We start from the raw sequence: 19,462 nt of genomic DNA on the forward strand, positions 1-19,462 counted from the left end.
TATCATAATAGCTACAGAGGAATAGTTTAATATTATAACATGATCAAAAGATTTGTTGAAGTATTTAATATCAATAAAATGTTAAATGGTGTTCATGATCAACCTTCAAAGTTCTCATACACTGATATGTCTACACGTAATTGTTGAACTTTTTGTAACCCTACTAAGACTGTGCCACTGCTTCCACCACTGAACTTTATTATCCAAACCCACAATCTAGTCTGTTTTGATCCAAATGTTCACTCCCTCTCCAGGTTTTATTTGGCCTATCTGTAACTCTCGTTCTTTGGAGGATGGCAAAGATCAAAGAGAGGGGAGACTGTTTTTCTCAGAGAAAACCTCAAAAATATAGTTTGTAAAGATTCATTACTTGATGGGCTATGTGGTTGAGATGGGTCCTAAACTTGAACATTTAAGTTATTGAAAGAAGGAAATTTTCTCATACGATTATTTTGATCAGTGTGGCTTATTGCGACACACAAAATATTTAGATCGCTTTTTTCACCATATGGATTGATGAATTGGTCATTATAATTAGGATTATTTTTTTTTCTTGTTAACCAAGGTGTCCGGGCCAGCTCACGTGCACCTCGACTAATCCTCGGGGAGACTAGCACAACAACCCACCGTCATGATCTCCACTTAAATCGCAAATGCACAGATGGATAATCAAACCTGGGATCGTGCACCTAATCCACACAATCCTGAGTTCGTCCTGACCATCTAAGATTAAGACTAGATGAAAAATTCTATAGATAGGTCACATATCAAATCTAGTCGAGCTCCTCAATCGTTTGGTTAATTATTTAGAAAATTTTCATTTTTCTTTATCAACAACCTTCATTTTTCAGGAAGAACTAACTTTATTAATATAATAATTTTAAGAGCATAATATATTGACATGAACCAAGATAATTTAAAAGAAAAAAAATATGAATCCATGATTAATCATAGTGGAGACAACGAAAAATAATTTACACATAATCTTTTGGACCATATTTCCCTAAGCCACGGTGAGTGAATTCCAGTTCACCATAGCCCATCGACAACATACAATAGGGGGGGAGAGAGGTGGGGAGTAATGGGGTCACATCTGGATTGTTCCGTCATTTAGTCATCAGTGAAAAAACTTTTTCCTAATCTTTTATTGGTGAAAGAATATACATGTAATCTTAGTTTTAATAGAAACAATTGATCACCAACCAAGTTGCTTGCTTAGTGAAAGAAAGCCTTTGCCCCATCACCTCTCGAGTTGACTCTTATGATTTTGAATTGACACATCACATTATAGTTTGTTGGTCCTATGAAAATGCTATGAGACCTTCAAAGGGAGGGCTATAATTCCTACCATGGAGCACCCTTTTCCCTAAATAGTTGATCCAACATTATATTGGTAATTGAGGAAGATCGATTAAATATGGCATAGCCGCTGAATCGGTAACCACCAAGCGGGCCAATCTGATCCCCTTTCTAGGGAAATCACATAAGGGTTTGATTTTGTTCGATCGTTTCTGATCAGTCCAACCGGTTCGAATTTGATTTTGACATCTCTGAAGATGCGGTCCCGGACTGGCATGTTATTTTTGTTCCGGGATTTGGGTCTGGTCTCTGGTGGGGCCATGGCCCACTAAAGTCCCATGATCCAAAATGGCAGCGTCCGATTAATTAATTATTTAAAATTTAGAGCAAAAGTTTTCTGGTCGTTTTGGTTCTTTTTCTTTTTTGTTTGAGGAGGTGTGGGACCTCACTAGTTACTCCCGGCAAAAATGATGCCGCCGGAGCTTCAACCTCGCGTCCACCACCCCATCATCTCCAACTCCGTCAGTGCTCCGACCTTCGCCGCCTTGAAATTCAATGGCGGATATTCACCGGAACGAAGCCCTAACCCTAGCACTAAAAGTCTCAGTGACAATAGCAGAAGCAGTAGCACTAGATCCCTCAAGAACACTCGCTTCTCCCCTTCTTCCTTCCTCCACAATCCTAGAATCGCTGTCGCTCTCGTCCCTTGCGCTGCTTTTCTCCTCGATCTAGGCGGCACCCCCGTCGTCGCTACTCTCACCGTGGGTCTCATGATCGCCTACATCCTCGATTCACTCAGTGTCAAGTCCGGTTCCTTCTTCGGTGTCTGGTTCTCTCTCGTCGCTGCTCAGATTTCTTTCTTCTTCAGCTCGTCTCTCTTCTCGTCCTTTGATTCTGTTCCTCTCTTCATACTCGCGGCCTTCCTCTGCGCCCTCACCAACTTCTTTATTGGAGCCTGGGCGTCGCTGCAATTCAAGTGGATTCAGATCGAGAACCCCTCCATTGTTCTCGCTCTCGAGCGCCTTTTGTTTGCTTGCCTCCCGTTTGTTGCTTCGTCTCTGTTTACGTGGGCTACTGTCTCAGCTGTTGGTATGAGTAACGCTGCTTACTCTCTCATGTTCTTCACTTGTGTTTTCTACTGGCTATTCTCTATCCCGCTTACCTCATCCTTCAAGTCAAAGCAAGATTCTGGTTACCATGGTGGGGAAGTTCCTGATGAAACCCTCATCCTGGGCTTCCTAGAGAGCTGTATCCATACTTTGAATCTCCTATTCTTTCCTATGCTCTTTCACATTGTATCCCACCGCGCTGTGGTACTGTCTTCAGCTGCTGCTGTCTGTGATCTGTTTCTTCTTTCCTTTATTCCTTTCCTTTTCCAACTCTATGCCTCGACCAGGGGCGCTCTTTGGTGGGTCACGAAGAATGCACACCAGCTGCACAGTATCCGTGTCGTTAACGGTGCTATTGCTTTGGTCGTTGTCGTAATATGTTTGGAGATCAGAATTGTTTTCCATTCTTTTGGGCGGTATATTCAATTGCTTCCGCCGCTGAATTATCTTATGGTGACCATTACGATGCTAGGAGGAGCTTCTGCAGCTGGTGCTTATGCCGTTGGTATGATTGGCGATGCTTTCAGCTCAGCAATATTCACAGCTTTGTCTATCCTGGTCAGTGCAGCTGGAGCAATTGTCGTGGGCTTCCCTTTATTGGTATGCGCTTGAAAATGTTTGTCTTGTTCTGGCTCACGTGTATTTGGATGTCTTGCATCCGTCCATGGGCTAGCTCCGCAAACTTTAGGTGGATGCTTTATCTGCATAATATTATTGAATTGATTTTCATTTACTGTATAGCTTGATCGCTGCACTCGTGTAAAAATACATGTCTATCTAGTCTCCTACGTTTGATAAGGTTGCAGCTTGAGTTGCTTGTCAGCTGGGTTTCCTCCCTTTTATCATTGATATTATGCCATTATGTCCTGCGGCGATTGTTATAATTTTTTTTCTTCACCAGTTATAAGATTCATTGTTTACTTAAATTTATTTCCCATCAAATCGAATTGCTAAGTTCTGAAAAGGGGAAGCCTATAGAGCATTTCTCATATGGCAGGTTTCATCTGTCAGACCCACTTTTGTTCAAAAGCTATGGTAATCAGCCTGTGCAGAGTCATTTGAGCTGATGATTATTCACTTGAACTCTGGATATTGTCTTAGTTGTTCAATTTATATTCGACTTAGTTGTCCAGCCAAATTTGCTAAGAAGGATGTTTAGTGACCTAAACTTTTTATTAATTTTAAAACTAAAATCCCCTCCTCATTTCTTCCATTGTTCCTCTTTAGTAAAAGGATCGTGAATATAAAACCTACAACCAAGGGTTAGGGAGCAAGGACGACATGAATTACATAAGATTTGGTGCTTTTTCAAAACAAAGATGTTTGGTGGCTTCCAATTCTTTTATTTTCATATTTTTATTACATTTAAGTATGCTGAAAATACATATTAGATTTTTTCTCCTAGTCACTCCTTTCATTTTTTTCTTTCAAGGAAGGTAATTAGCTTTGGATTTCCTTAATGGGGGGGGGGTAATTAACTCTTTTGATTCAACAAGTTGCTTAATATATGAAGCATATACTTATGCCTGTCCCTCTAACGAGAGAGTTTGTTCATTTCTATTGAGCAGGCAAGTAGCTCTTGGTGTGTGTGTGTGTGTTGGGGAGGGGGGGGGCAGCTGGATGTGCTTTTTCTGATTATTTATTTTTTAATAAATTCCTTTTTTTTTGTTTTTTTAACCTGATACATATGAATTCTCATTAATTATGGTGAAACTGGACGTCCAGCTGCTAAACCACCCTTCACATCTTGAACAGCTCATGATTTGTATATAAGCTATGGGCTTTGTTAATTAGAGAATGCAGTTCTAAATATATATATATATATATATACACACTCAATAATATTTATGAAATTAGGGAATGCAATACATTAAATTGAAAAGAACTTATTTGCTATAATGGATCTAGCTCATGAGAAATATTTGTACATTTACGGTGTATTCTTCCATCGTTGTTTCTATGCGTTGGCTGCATGGAAGACTGGAATCTATGTTTATGATCCTCAAACATCTAACTTATGGTTTTGAAGGTAAACTTTATCTACCCCATCGTATTATTATCCTTGAGTGTGTAATTTACTTGGATATTTATTATTTTAATGGGTGAACAAATTTTACCTTGATTCTCAGTTTTTTTTTTTTTTTTTGGGGGGGTGGGGAATTTCATCTCCACGTGCATCAAATTGCTCCCACTAAAGTTACTTGTCTTCTTTGATTTTGTAGTTTCTTCCCCTTCCTTTGGTCTCTGGATTTTACTTGGCTCATTTTTTCACGAAGAAAAACTTGCCTTCATACTTTACGTTTGTCTTGCTTGCGAGCTTGATGGTTGCATGGTTTGTTATGCATAATTTCTGGGATCTCAACATTTCGTTGGCTGGCATCTCTATGAAACTGTTCTGTAAGCTGATAGTCGCAAGCGTAATCCTGGCTATGACTGTTCCCGGTTTTTCTATTCTTCCACCAAAATTTCGTTTCCTGACTGAGGTTGGTCTGATCAGCCATGCACTGCTACTTTGCTACATTGAGAATTGTTTTTACAATAATTCCAGTATGTACTATTATGGGTTGGATGATGAAGTGATGTACCCAAGTTACATGGTTATTTTGACAACTTGTTTGGGCCTGGCTTTGCTGAACTGGTTGTTGATAATCGTCTTGGACCTAAGGCTGTCTGGATCTTGACTTGTCTGTATTCTTCAAAGCTGGCTATGCTCTTTGTTACATCAAAGTCTGTTTTATGGGCATCGGCTGTTCTGTTGTTGGCCATTTCGCCTCCATTGCTTCTTTACAAGTATTGACTTGTGCTTCTTGCCTCTTATTTGTTCTATCTTCTTTCTATGCTTCTTTAATTCAATATATACATCTACTTAATCTATATCTTACTTGGACTTGCAGGGGGAGATCAAAAGTGGGTTCAAAAATGAGACCTTGGCAAGGTTATGCTCATGCGATTGTTGTGGCTTTTTCTGCCTGGCTTTGTCGTAAAACAATTTTTGAAGCTCTTCAATGGTGGAATGGAAGAACTCCATCTGACAGCCTATTTTTAGGTTTCTGTATTGTTTTGACGGGATTGGCTTGCATCCCCATAGTAGCTCTTCACTTTTCTCACGTTCAGGTACTACTTTTCGCTATTGTTGCCTTGCTCTGCATATATATATATATATATATATATATAGAGAGACCTTGAAATGATTTGTGACTTTAAGTTGCCTCATTCATATCATGACCCTATTAACTGAAATTTAGTGGAACATAACACCATAGTTGTCAAGGCGTCGCCTAGGCGACGACTAGGCGTCCAGGCGGTTTGCCTGGGGCCTAGGCGACAGCCGCCTTGTTGCACTGCATGTTGCCTTGTGTTTCGGCACTTATTTATGCCAAATATCATTCAAGTAAATGAAATAATATTTTATTATTTCATTTACTTAAGATATTATTCATAAATAAGCAAATACCCCCTATTTGAATCCAATAAAAATAGTTTAAAAATCAAATTCCAAAAGGATAAAAAGTCAACCCCCCAGTCCAAGAACAAAAACTGGATTTTGGTTATAGGGACGATTTTCAACTTTTAAATGCTAGGGTTTTTTCTCAATTATGAAAATTTTATAAATTCTATCATGTTAAAACATTGCTAAAAACCAAAAGTCCGGTAAAAAAATATTTTGTTTTGATATTCATAAAATTATTTTCATTCAGGCGATTTTAACAGTATTCGCGCACTTAAAAATAAGTTTGACTAAAGCATAACTTTATCATTGCAACTCAGATTTAAGTAATCTTAGACTTGTTAGAAAGCTGGTTTTATATTATAACTAATACAAAAAGTCTCATGTAAAAGTAAAATCATTTGACTAGTCAAACTTATTATAGAATAAGAGCATTTCTCTAAATGTTGATTTTTTATAACTTAATATGACTTAATGTTAATTTTTTATGATTTGATGTGGCTAAATGTTGATTTTTAATGACTTGATGTGGCTTAATTTTGATTTTTTATGATACAAGGTATACATAACTTACTAAATAATGTTAGAAAATAGGAAAAATAAAAAATAACACTTGTTCGCCTAGTTCGCCTTAAGGCAGACGCCTTCTCGCCTAAGCGCTTAGACAACCCTCCACCGCCTTGGTTCGCCTTTGCGCCGTGGCAACTATGCATAACACTTTTAAACTTTGTGTTGGGATTGGAAATTCTAAATTGTAACTATAATTTTGATGTCTAGAATGACTTGTCTGGGTTGCCGTACCAAATATGTAAGTTGATCAATTTTTCAAGGTCTGTCCAAGTCAAGAGTTAGGTGGTTCATATTGTCAGAAATGTGTCCAGACTTGACCCAAGTCAGTCGGACACTAAGGGCCCGTTTGATTTTGTTTCTTATGTTTGTGTCTAGAAACAGCAGAAACAAATTTCCCCATTTCTGTTCTAAGAATTAGTTTTTGGAGTTGAAAAAAGTGTTTGATAAATCTGTTTCCGGAAATGATTTCCGCAAAGATTGATTAAGAAGAGAGAGTTGAAAGATACAATTTACCTGTACGATTTGAAATCTCATTATCCAACGGTCCAACCCTTCAATCCAAAGTCCAAACCAGTAGCAGAGAAGAAAATGATTCATACCCCCAAACAAGAAAAAGCCCCAACAAGATTTCCATTACCAACCCTTGTGCTCAGAACAAGGAGAGGAGACAAATGAAACTCAAGCTCTGTTTGTAGTAAGCCTTCATAACCGCAATGGCACCGATAGAGTAGGCATCTCCACCTCTATAAGGCACAGTTAGCAAAAATAGTGACGATCACATGCTCCTTCATCTTGAAGGTTCCTGGATTCAAGCTGAAGCTTCTCCCTAAAACTTGAAATTCTCTGTTGGGTCTGCTATGCTAGGATTTTACCAGCCCCCCTTCAACAGATCAGAAGGTCAAAATTCCGACCCCAAAACATATGGCCGAAACCTATGAAGCGCATTGATCTGCAGGATCAAAGCCACCCTTGGCAGCGGTCAGTAAAGCTTCTTCCGACGTGTCTGAATACCAGAGAAGGACGAACAGATTTTGCAGATCATATGGCTACTATCGATGGCCAAAACCGGCGACTGAAAACACCTAACACCGCCACTGATTTCTACGAGTTTTAAGGTTATTTATTAATTTATTTTTAAATTAAACCATATGCGAGATGAATCAGGGGCTACAACCGATCTGTTGATGTTGGCGAAGGATCATAATCATAACACAAGAAGTAACACCCAGAAACCAAGCTTTGAATGTCATCAACGGAAGTGAGGGATCGTCCATTTCCGGTACAACCGGTGCCACTTCCTCCACCATACAACAGTCCTCCGACACCGACGGCCCTTCATTGAGCTTCTATGCACTGATTGGTTGTTTCTCAAATGCCTTGTCTGATTTGTGTGTGAGAGCAGCCACCTTTGGGTAGCAGGGAAGAGCCAAAATTTTGAACGAGAAGTTTCAATGGGTTGGGTAGGTCGAATGAAGCATCGGTTTTTCAATAATTTTTCTCTCCCACTTGTTTCAACAAACAGAAAAACAAGTAACTTGTTTCTCCATTCCTATTTCCAGACACAGAAACAGGAATAAATTTCTATTTCTGTTTCCAAAAACAAGTGAAACGAAACATAAAAATCAAACAGTTTTTAGGGTGTTTTCCTATTTCTGAGCACTGAAAAACAAAAAAACCATTTCTGAAAACAAAATCAAACGGGCCCTAACTCGATGTCTTGCCAGTTTGAGTGGAAAGTTGATGGATTAAAGGCAACTTTGACTATTTAGGGTGTTCCGTAAAACCTAGGTGAGCAGTACTCCTGATTCTCTGATTTTCCACATTTCTTGCAACCATCAAGGGTCCCCCCACCCCCACAAACCACACCCACGCCCACCCCCACCCCCCCTGCCCAAAAAAAAAAAAAAAAAAAAAAAAAGAAGAAGAAGAAGGAAAAGAACCCACCCGTTTCTCTTCCAAAACTCACTTCTCAGTTCAGTTTACCAAATAGAAACTAGGGTTAATGATGGTGAGTGATGTAAGACTAGAATCACAAGTGATCCTAATCCTAGGTAGGATATAGGAGAAATTCGGGAACTCACAAACCGAGTTATGACTAATTATAATAAGTGGGCTGAAAGCCTGTCAATCCATGCAAAAAGATTGACGGGTTATGGTTTTTATAATAAGTGCACTGTCAACCTGACGCACTGATGGCGAAGGAATGGAAATTTTATTGGGGTTTTCATTCAAGGGTCATTTAGCTAGGATTGCTTTATGAATAAGTGCTTATTAAATAAGGACTTATTTAAACCACTTAGTTTAACCACACAGTTACATTGAAACATGTTGTTTGGGAACATACGAAAATAAGTGTGTTTTCCCCAATTGCGATGAAATCTTTAAGATCCATTTAAAGCAGCCCCACTTGCAATTCCATTCTATGTTAGGAAAGTTGTGATCAATTTTCCACAGGAGTTTCAGTTTTTGATGGGATTACCATTTTAGTAAGTTTGGTTAGATTAATAGACTTTTGTTTTCTTCTTAAGTTATTATATTTGTTTGTAAGTTGGTAAAATTGTAGCTGGGGGCAAATTAGGAATTCTAATGAGAGTCAAAACGTTAAATTTGTGTAAGGAATTAGGGGCCTAGTTATTGCCTTGCATTATAAACAGCATATTCTAAGTGAAGTGGTTTGGCCTTTGGTTACGGTTAAGGAATGGTTCTCTTTCCAAGTGGTTTTGTGGCCAAACCATAGTTTTTTTCATCGTGAGCATTGAGCAAGCCCTTGTCATTTTTTCTTTCTTTCTTTCTTCTTTTTTATTTTCTTATTTTTTGTTGTTTAATGTGCTTGTTGCCTGCTGGTTTTGTAAATCTACCTGCATCATTACAAGTCCAGTAATTATGGGCTTGGGTTGACAGTATTTTCTTCCATGGTAGGTGATGGGTTATCCTCTTATGGATTGGTGGTTACCATCAGTTTAAATCTCTTCCCAACCCCCACTACCCCCCCCCCACCCCCAAAAAAAAAAAAAAAAAGAAAAGAAAAGAAAAAAGATAGAAGAAGAAGAAAAAGGAGGAAAGGAATCTTCTGTTGTATTTAGGTAGCCTTAACACCCTCGGCCTGAGGACACACGTTTTACATGTTATGGCTCATGTATGTTGCATGAAATGTATTTCTAGCATGTTGGGGTCTCAGATAATTCTGTAGTTTAAGTGGTTTTCTTGGTTTAATTTTTGGTTTGGCAAGTTTAAAATGGGTGGGATTAGGGTGGGCCTTCTGGGTGCATCTAATAAACAGCTTCATGGGTGACTGCCTTGGTGTGACCAACACAACCGAATTCCAACTAGTGACCAACTGTAGCTTTACAAATATTGTCCTGGTCAACCAGATGAACTAAAAAGATAATGGAATTTTTAAGGTCCACAGTCCAGAGGAGAGCACAAAGCAGTTCTAATAAATATATGGGAAAATCTTTTTGTAAACAGAGCTGGTGAAAAAGAAGTTGAAACCTTATTTGTTTGCCCTTTTAATATAACTCACTTCTTTTTTCAAGGGTAAAATCCTGTCATTTCACATGCATACTTAAAAAGACTACAAGACAATGACAACTGTTGAGAATGATACAACGGTAAGTCAATTTCAATTATTTTAAAGACCTTTTTTTACTTAGACTTAAAGAACTTTTGAGACTAAGACAAGGGGGAATTGGAAGAAGGTTACAACTTCTTAGTTTACCAACAAGATGATCCCTATATATATGGGAGTGTCTGAAATCTGAAGGTGTACTTAGAATTTGGCACCTTCTCCTAATTGCACTGCACCTTGTCTTATTTCCACAAGGTTTATAAGATACGGGTATAAAAAAGTTTCAGAAATAAGTTGAAAGTGGCATATCATTATGTCATTATAAAAGTTGTCATTGTTATGCGAGTACACATGTAAATTGACACTATTACCCTAATTGGAAAAAAAATTATGTCATACCTTAAGGATAAAAAAGCAAGTTTACAAAAAATTTGATACCTTGATATATATATATATATATCGTAAGGACATTTAGTAAGAAATAATGCAAATGAAAAACCACATATGTCAACCAGATGGAGGATTTTCATACCAACAAAAGTCTTTTACCAAGCATAAATGCAAAATCAGCAACCTAAAGAGTAGGAAAAACCACCTACCTATGACACAACGACAAAAACAAAGCTAGAAGAAGAAAGATGATCCAGCAAATAGATTATCGTCCAATGTTGAATGAAGGCGCATTCTGTTTCATCATAAAATATTTTCCTGGAAAATTACTATTCTTTATAAACTTTATTTATTGTTTTCGACCATTCATTAGCGAGGGAAAGAATTCAGCCACATGGTGGGGGTGGAGTCCCTCATGGGTGCCAAGGGTATCAGTGGTCAAGATATCAGTATATTACCTCCTTTTAGCACAGTAGAATGTCACAATGCAATTAAAAATAGAGGAGTGGGCAGTTCCTATCGCTCCGCTGCAAAAACATAACCAGACCAAAAAAGAGACCTGCATCATTCAAAATTCTAATTAAAATTTGCAGCACAAAACTTGCGGTATCTTTGTAAACCCTTGTAACCCTTATAGGCCTATTTATTGGTCAACACTTCATGTCAATAATTATAGAATATCCCTGACATTCATTTCATCATTGAAATAATTCTTTATCACCTCCAAATCCTTTTCACTTTTTCTTTGAGGGAATTTTCTTGGGAGTGGTGTGTTGTGGGGGGTAAACAGTCCTTTTCTCATTTTAATTGTCTGAATCAGACATCAACTGTTGTGCTTGTTTCATTTTTTAGGCCTATGCCATTGAGTAAATGTTTTATGCTAATCTAATTCAGAGTGCCTTATTTGCTTCCTATGCAGTCAGCAAAGAGATGCTTAGTGCTTGTGGTGGCAACGGGCCTGTTGTTTGTCCTGCTGCAGCCACCAATTCCTCTATCCTGGGCTCTCCAGCCAAACTTGGTTAGGGCTGCTCATCAATCTGCTGATGACATCTCCATCTATGGTTTTGTGGCCTCAAAACCTACATGGCCATCATGGCTTCTAATCTTGACAATCCTCCTCACACTGGCAGCATTTACCTCCTTCATTCCCATCAAGTACATTGTTGAGTTGAGAGCATTTTATGCAGTTGGGGTTGGTATAGAACTAGGAATCTACATATCTGCTGAATATTTCCTGCAAGTGACAATCCTGCATGCCTTTATTGTGGCAACCTTGGTCTGTACTACAGTCTTTGTGGTCTTCACCCATATCCCATCTGCTTCAAGCACAAGGCTCCTGCCATGGGTATTTGCTCTGATAGTTGCTCTCTTCCCAGTTACATACCTTTTGGAGGGCCTGTTAAGAGTCAAAGACATCCTTGACGGTGGAGCTGGAGTGGCTGATGAAGACAACAAGCTCTCCATGCTATTGGCAGTAGAGGGAGCAAGGACATCGCTTCTCGGGTTATATGCTTCAATTTTCATGGTTATTGCGCTGGAGATAAAGTTTGAGCTGGCTTCATTAATACAGGAGAGGGCCCATGACAGGAGTGGGATTCACAATCAATCGGGTCGGAGTACCTCAGCTGCATTCCCTCCAAAACTTAGGCTGATGCAACAGAGGAGGGCCTCAACTGTGCCGACTCTCACAGTCAAGCGGGTGGCTGCAGATGGTGCCTGGATGCCAGCCATTGGTAATGTTGCGACTATTATGTGCTTTGCTATTTGCCTGATTTTGAACATTAACCTGACTGGCGGCTCCAATCGTTCAATATTCTTCCTGGCACCAATCTTACTGCTCCTGAACCAAGATTCAGACTTCATTGCTGGGTTTGGGGACAGGCAAAGGTATTTCCCCATGACAGTGGTCATCTCAGTTTACCTAGTCTTGACTGCTTTGTACAGGATATGGGAAGAAGTCTGGCATGGGAATGCTGGGTGGGGCCTGGAGATTGGAGGGCTAGACTGGTTCTTTGCAGTCAAGAACGCAGCTCTCCTTGTCCTTACTTTCCCTAGCCACATCCTATTCAACTGTTTTGTCTGGAGCTACACTAGGCAGACAAACTCAATTCCATTGATCACAATGCCTCTTAATCTACCATCTGTGATTATCACAGATGTGATAAAGGTTAAGATATTGGGGCTACTAGGAATTACTTATTCCTTTGTACAGTATCTAATTTCAAGACAATTACATATTAAAGGACTGAAATATATTTAGGTGAGAGAATATACTCTGAAATATGTTGGTATCAAATTTTCAAAAGAACAAGAGTCCAAAGTTTTTTCCCCCAGTGGTCTCTTTTCTTCATTATTCAATTCTGTTTTTGCATTCCACACTGAAGAATGATTCAATGGTGGACTAGATTGTTACTTTGTGTTATGATATGTTGATCGTCTGTTTCCCGAGTTTCATGTTCAGGTGCCAATACTCTGAAGTTGGTTTTTGGTGTTTGGTCAGGCTTTTTTGAAACATTTGATGATGACATTACTTTTTTTTTTCCCTCTCTGTAACAACCGGTATCCAGGACTTTGGCTTGCTCTTCATTGAAAATAGTGAAGAGCACTAAACACCCCATGTGAGTGGACCCAAGGACGTAAGACTCGTCGAATTCAGAACCAAACGCTTTTTGAGGTGAAAGTTACTTATCAATTCGGCTACCCTGGGGTTAATGATGATGACATTACTGTGTAAAAAAAGAAAACACAAATCTCTCTCCCCCACCTTCTTTTTGGTGTGATTGCCAAAATACAGTGGGAAAGATTGGAATGGTGTTATTTTCCCTGGGTGGTTCCTATGGATGAGCTCTTGCAAAGTGGTATGGAAATCTTCGATGTGGCTTTGCTTTGTGAGCAAGTAGGACTAACTGGTCTCTACCTTGTTTTTAGTTTCAGTACAATGAAGTTTCATATTATTATGCGGGGAATTTGACTTCGAAAATAACAGTTTGAAATAAGGGAGCTGTGCAGAACTAGGTTTGAGAAGATGCAATCGGGGTTGGGATTGTCCGATATCGACGGAGGCTGATTTCAATCGGATAGAAATACCTTTAGGTTTAATTATTATTATTATTATTTTTTATAATTATTTTATCCTTTGTTGCACCCAATAACCTATTTGCGTAAAAAGAAATCGGGAAAAGGTTGGGTATGCCGCCGATATCAAGTATGCTAGCATTCATTGTGTCTATCTCTCTCTTCCTTTTTTCTGAAATGGCCCTCATATCCTGCTTGAATGATACTCCATCATGTATTCCTATTGGTGCTATCCGTTAGCATACTTGATATCGGCGGCATACCTATCCTTCTCCCAAAAAAATCATAAATATTTAATATAAATATATTCTTATATAAAGAGGAAAAAACATATTTTCTGATATAAATATATTCCACTTCTTTGCATTTTGGATAATTGTTTTTAGAAAAAATATAAACACTCTCTTCAATGTAAGGTGATGCCATGAGGATGTCGAAGATCCGTGAGGGTGATATTTGTGTAATGAGAAAAGACTCTCTAAGCCTAAGGCATTCTCCATGCCATCTGATTTTTTTATTGTTTATTTGTCTTCCCTAAGAGAGTGAATAAAGAATGTTTTATGAGAAAGCATGGGGAATACTGTAAGTTTAGAGAATTCCTTTATGAATAGATCATTGTATTAAAATCAAAATCGAATCATTTATTAAATAATTTTATTCTATAATAAAAACCAAACCATTTTATTAGATGGTTTCATGTTTTCAATGTAAACGGTTCGTTTTGATTTTGATAAATGGTTTCGTTTAGTTTTAACACTCTTAAATGGATTGACCATTTTAGAAGAAGGAACCAATGGAAGTTGGGCTCACGTGTTAATAAGTCTTAACTTATTACCCTCTTCTTCTGCCGGCAAAATTTGAATATCACTTTGTCTTGTACAAGATATCTATTTATATGAAACATGACAAATTATGGAAATAATTTGGCTTTCTCCCTTCAAATAAAAGATACTGAGCTAAAGTCCCTTTGTGTACGTGAGTAAAGTCTCCTTGGGTAATTCCTTATGATGTATTTAAAAAAAAAAAAAATCACTAATTGTATAATAAGGACTAGGGATCATAGAATCTATATCCCCCATGAAATCTTTTATTTCTTGAAATTATTGTATTTTCTTTACTTTTATAATGTTAGAAAACTAAAAAATAAATGGAACTTGTTTGCAGCCGAGGTGATTACAACTTTATTTGTTTGTTTGTTTTTTAATTTTTTTTATAGTAAATCTCTCTTTACTGTCCACGTCACATGGCTAGTGTCTTTGCAATTTTGTGAATGAACCTATTATATACCTTCTCCAATTTTTTAATAAATTCAAAATAATAAGTATAATAATAGGGGTTTTTTTCTAATAAATATTAAATAAATTGATTGAGGTTGCATATTCCATGTTTATTAATTTTCTATTTTGTACCCAAATATATATATATTTTTTTTTATTTAGATTTTTTTAGGTAAAATTTATTTAGAGTTTAGGGAAATCAAGCCGAATTATGTGGATAGGATGCATAATTGGAGACTGTGTAGATATACATAGGATCTCAGGTTCGATTTTCCATATGTGTATCTGTAAACCGTGGCGATGAATTATTACACTAGTCTTCTCAAAGATTAGTCAAGATGTAAACTGACCCGGATACCATGCTCAAGTTTTCTGACTTGAACTATGAAATTCAATCTTTTTCTGTATTCTACTTTTAAAATCTATTAAAAAAATGTATACCAAAAAAGGCCTAATTTTTCTAGTTCAATTGTGATCGGACTCAGCTGTCATGGACTCATGGTTGGGGTGCCGAGTTTGCACAACGTGCGGTTTGAACATTCATCACGTGTCAACATTGAGTTAGCAAAATTGTGCTTCCAAATTTGCCACGGTACCCTTCGTTCTGAAATTAAAGGGCGTCGATGAAATTTCTTTCCGAAATTCTCGGTTGGCAGATTGGAGAAAATCAGTAGCAGGAGGCTTATGTACAAAAATGGCGACCACTGCGAGAAGGGCTCTGTTGTGCCTCCGCCAAACCCTGAACTCGACTGCACTTCCTTATAACCGGACTTTAAATGCCATCGCTCCTCTTAGGTTAGGGATTTTAAATTTTCTAATCACCAGCTTCGGCCACCAATCATTTCTCTGTTGATTCAAATTTTTTGTTTCTTCTTTCTCGCTCTTACAGGTCTCACTTGGGTTCGATTTCTCGCTTTTCTTCTGATACCCAGTCGTTCGACATTGATCTTTCCAATGAAGAAAACAAAAGGCGTATCTTTAACAGGTTTTTCATTCTCTTCCCCTATTGCCCTAATTTAGCTCTTGAATTTTTATTTGATTTCATCTCAGAAGCAGTATCCTGTTCGTTCAAGGGCGTAATTTCTCTCTTGTCTTTAGTTTTTTGACGTTTTTTCTGTTCTGCATAGATTGTTGTATCGAAGCAAACAACGTGGGTTTCTGGAATTGGATTTGGTTTTGGGAAGCTGGGTGGAGCAGCATATATTCTCCATGGACGAAACTCGTATCAAATCCCTCGTGGATGTTCTCGACCTGGTAAATTTGTGTTACTCTTTATTATATGTTGTTGTTCGTTCTTCTTTTATAGTTTTGGTTGGTAAAGGCAACTCTATGCCTTTGCACCCTCACAAACAGATAGCTTTGAGTTCCTGTTCATTTATTCTTTCACCGTTCATCTCTGTAGCGTGCTGGTTAATCTAGAATTTCCATTTTACGGCATTTTAACTGTTCTGAGAATATTGTACTCCCGAAGAAACTTTGATTATGTTATAATGCCATAAAATCCCGTATACCCCATGAAATGGTGCTTGGTTTGAGCCTTCTCGTGCACTCTTTTATTGGACCAGGGTTAAGTTGCTGGCCTGACCTCCACCTGACAGCCCAATTGCAATAGATGGCATAGTGTAGTGGTATCGAAGATCAGTACCTCTCACATTTGAAGCTCATGTCCCAGTTTTTCTGACTAGAATATCTTTATTGGCTCTCAGATTATGTATGTAGGATTAATATGCCTACTTGTAGTAGGAGCAACTTGCTCAATCCCAGTCCTAAGATAATAAGAATAACAAGAAGAATTTAATAACAACGAGAAGAAGGAAGGTGGACGATAACTTGCTGAATGACAGGATGAGGACTAGAAGGTTGCACACTTCATCAAGCAATTGGTTTTGAAACTTAGGGTTTCATCAATCAATAGTAACAGTGAAAACGAGTGATAGAGTGGGAGGCATAATGGCCGCCCAATTTTAGGCTGTAGTTCTATAATCTATTCTTCATTAGTACATATGAGGTGTCCATCTTGCAATCTGAGTTTGCTTGTAACTATTCTTAGATTCACATTATTAAGAAAAATTGACCTGAAACTTGGAAAGCAATGTAATAATTTTCCTGATCTCTTACCTTTTCATAACTTTGAGAAATTGAGTATAGATGCTGGAAAGATGGCCAATTTAGACCCTTAACTGGTTTCCAAAGAACTTGTGAGAATATAGGTTGGGTTGAGTCTTTTCATAATCTTCTAATCCTAACATGGGTGTAGTTGTCAAGGACTCTACCCCATACATGGGACTTAAGTTTTAAGTGTCAAGGGCCTCAGGGTGCCCAGACCTGATTGAGGGGGAAAGGGAAAAAAGGAGAATTAAAAAAGGAAGGAGAAGACGAAGATTTAAAATAAAAAGAGACAGAAATAAGTAAAGGGGTAGAAGGGAGGGAAAAATACTCAGAATTGGCGGTAGACATACTTCAAATTTACATGTTTCACTTTACTTCATATCTAACCCAATGACCCCTAGGAGAAAAACTCCAGCTAATTGAAAATTTGGTTTTAACTAATTTCTTGGACCTGCATTAGGCTGGTGACATTGGTGAGTTGACCAGGTGATATCTGCTAAGCCAAAGTGGAAGAAAAGAAAATGAGAAAATGGTTTATTGCTTGAACTGGCAAGGCTCACCTGTTCTCCATTGATTGATACATGCCTGGGTTATACATAAGTTAGAAAAGATGTATCTTTGGTTTTGAAATAAGCTAGTTCTCTCTTTGAGAGCCCTTTTCTCATGCTCAGTCTGGTCTGGCTTCTAATCTCTGATCCATTTTCTGAATTCATCAAAAGATAAGAAAAGAACATGTTTCCTCATGTCTGATGGATAGCTACCTTGGTGAAAATGTGACATTCAAGTTGATTTAGGATCCCAGCGGCCTCTATCTCTGTGTGTGTGTGTTTACCTGAGAAACTGATTTATGTTCCTGACATAGTGATAATAAAATTAATAGGGTGAATAAATTGTCAAAATTCTCTAGGAGAGCTGCCTTAGCTGCCTTGGTATTTTATTGCATGGTTCATTTGAAAACTTTTAACCCTCTTGGATGTTATCCATTTTGTCCTTGTTCCTCAGGAAAACCCCGATCTATGGAAGTGGCTAACTGGACAGGAGCAACCACCGGAGGCAGTGAACAGCAATCCGGTGAAAAATATAATGACTGACTGATGCCAATTCAGGTGTTTTGTGTTTGCTTCTTGCTACATTTCTTATATAGAATTCAACTGTTAATGCAGGTGTTCTCGGCTGTCCGTGACAAGGTTATGAACAACCTTGATAGCCATTCTGCCCCCGAGACAAGGGCACTACCTGGACAACCGTGGGTAAGAGGATGGGATGACACAAAGAAGGCTCGGGACAGCCCCATTTCAGGAAACCAGTAAACCTTGATTTACCATTGAAGTGGAAGGAATTACATTTCGCAATTAGTCACGAATAAGGATGCCTTTCCATAACTAAGCAAATAATAATAATCTCTGGTGGAAATATATCAAGATAGTGATATAAAGTTGCTAAGTACGTGGTGAGTCGTGTTACATATTGAAGGTTGAAGCTATTGAGAATAGAAGATTTGTATTCAAGATTTCTGTTTTATGATAATTAAGAATGTACAGTATGGTTTGATCAATACTTCTATTGGCTAATAAGTCTCTGGAGTGGTATATAATTTGTGGGGTTCTACTTGTTTGGATCCTCGAGGGATGAAAATCATGTTGTTTGAAAATAGTTCTAATCCCCTCACTTCAATTTGGTCCCGTCCAGAATTGGTGTTTTTCATCGAGTTGTCAGTTAAACTGACAGAGTTGTATCCCGGTCAGGGTTCAAATAAGCGGAATTGGCAACTGGATTGGCCGATTCGACCAATTAAACCTGCGCCCGACAGTGTTCGTTACATTCTCTGCACCAAGTGGCAAGTGCCTTCTTGTGTTGGGTAGATTGTGTCAAACTAAAACTTGGTATTGTATATGTGGACACAACCTTTTCTTGGGAAAAAATTTGGCTGCTATGTTGTAATCCTTGGGACACCCCAAGGATTGGAATAATTCACTTCTCTTTAGGCTTCATAAACTATCGAGAATAGCATATAATTATTTTTCCAATGAAGGTAATAGTATTATTTTATATGTTTTAGCCTTTATATCTAATATCTAATACAGTAATACTTCTGTATCTATCTCTTTTCTCATTTTGATATGAAATGATTTCATTGTCCTCTAATAAAAAGTCCTTATTAGAGCATTCTTATATATCCACTTGCTTAGAGAATACTTTCTTTTCCTATAATTTATGTGGGTGGAGATTTCTCACGATGCCAAAAGAGAAAGCTACACCGAAAAAAACAGAAGACTAGTGACAGATATTTTAGCATGGATATCAAAACAGAGTGTCAACGTGAAGTGTGAACACAAAATTCCCCATTCTTGCATTGATATCTTTGCCCATATTATAATCAATCGACACCTCTCGTTTTTAGTGAAGCACGAGGGTAACCCATTAATTGGCTTGATTGAGGGATGCATATAGCTTAAATCAAAATTTAGAATCAAATCGGTTGAATTGGATAAGCCAAATCGGACTGGCCCAACTCTCTTAAGGTTTTTGGGACTAGAACGTTAGGTTTAGGGATTGGTATCCACTCCGATGACTCACTGTAGCAGCTCTCCAACAACATGCAAGCTTGAGGCTTCAT

At 38.1% G+C, this 19,462-nt stretch overlaps 2 protein-coding genes across 2 annotated transcripts; both read left to right on the forward strand.

The window, feature by feature from the left end:
• Nucleotides 1-1,470: 1,470 nt before the first annotated feature.
• Nucleotides 1,471-12,713, forward strand: LOC122079705. The gene is given in 5 exon segments (XM_042646386.1): nucleotides 1,471-3,008; nucleotides 4,631-5,039; nucleotides 5,042-5,198; nucleotides 5,303-5,522; nucleotides 11,304-12,713. Coding segments are annotated over 5 exon segments (3,369 nt in total). The 5' UTR covers nucleotides 1,471-1,766; the 3' UTR covers nucleotides 12,645-12,713.
• Nucleotides 12,714-15,339: 2,626 nt separating this feature from the next.
• Nucleotides 15,340-18,400, forward strand: LOC122078520 (succinate dehydrogenase assembly factor 2, mitochondrial-like). The gene is made up of 5 exons (XM_042644536.1): nucleotides 15,340-15,531; nucleotides 15,626-15,721; nucleotides 15,864-15,990; nucleotides 17,848-17,916; nucleotides 18,009-18,400. The coding sequence occupies exons 1-5, from the start codon at nucleotides 15,431-15,433 to the stop codon at nucleotides 18,153-18,155; spliced, it is 540 nt and encodes a 179-aa protein (XP_042500470.1). The 5' UTR covers nucleotides 15,340-15,430; the 3' UTR covers nucleotides 18,156-18,400.
• Nucleotides 18,401-19,462: the final 1,062 nt, after the last annotated feature.

This window comes from Macadamia integrifolia, chromosome 5 (assembly GCF_013358625.1).
Source record: "Macadamia integrifolia cultivar HAES 741 chromosome 5, SCU_Mint_v3, whole genome shotgun sequence".
In the NCBI taxonomy this organism is placed as follows: Eukaryota; Viridiplantae; Streptophyta; class Magnoliopsida; order Proteales; family Proteaceae; genus Macadamia; species Macadamia integrifolia.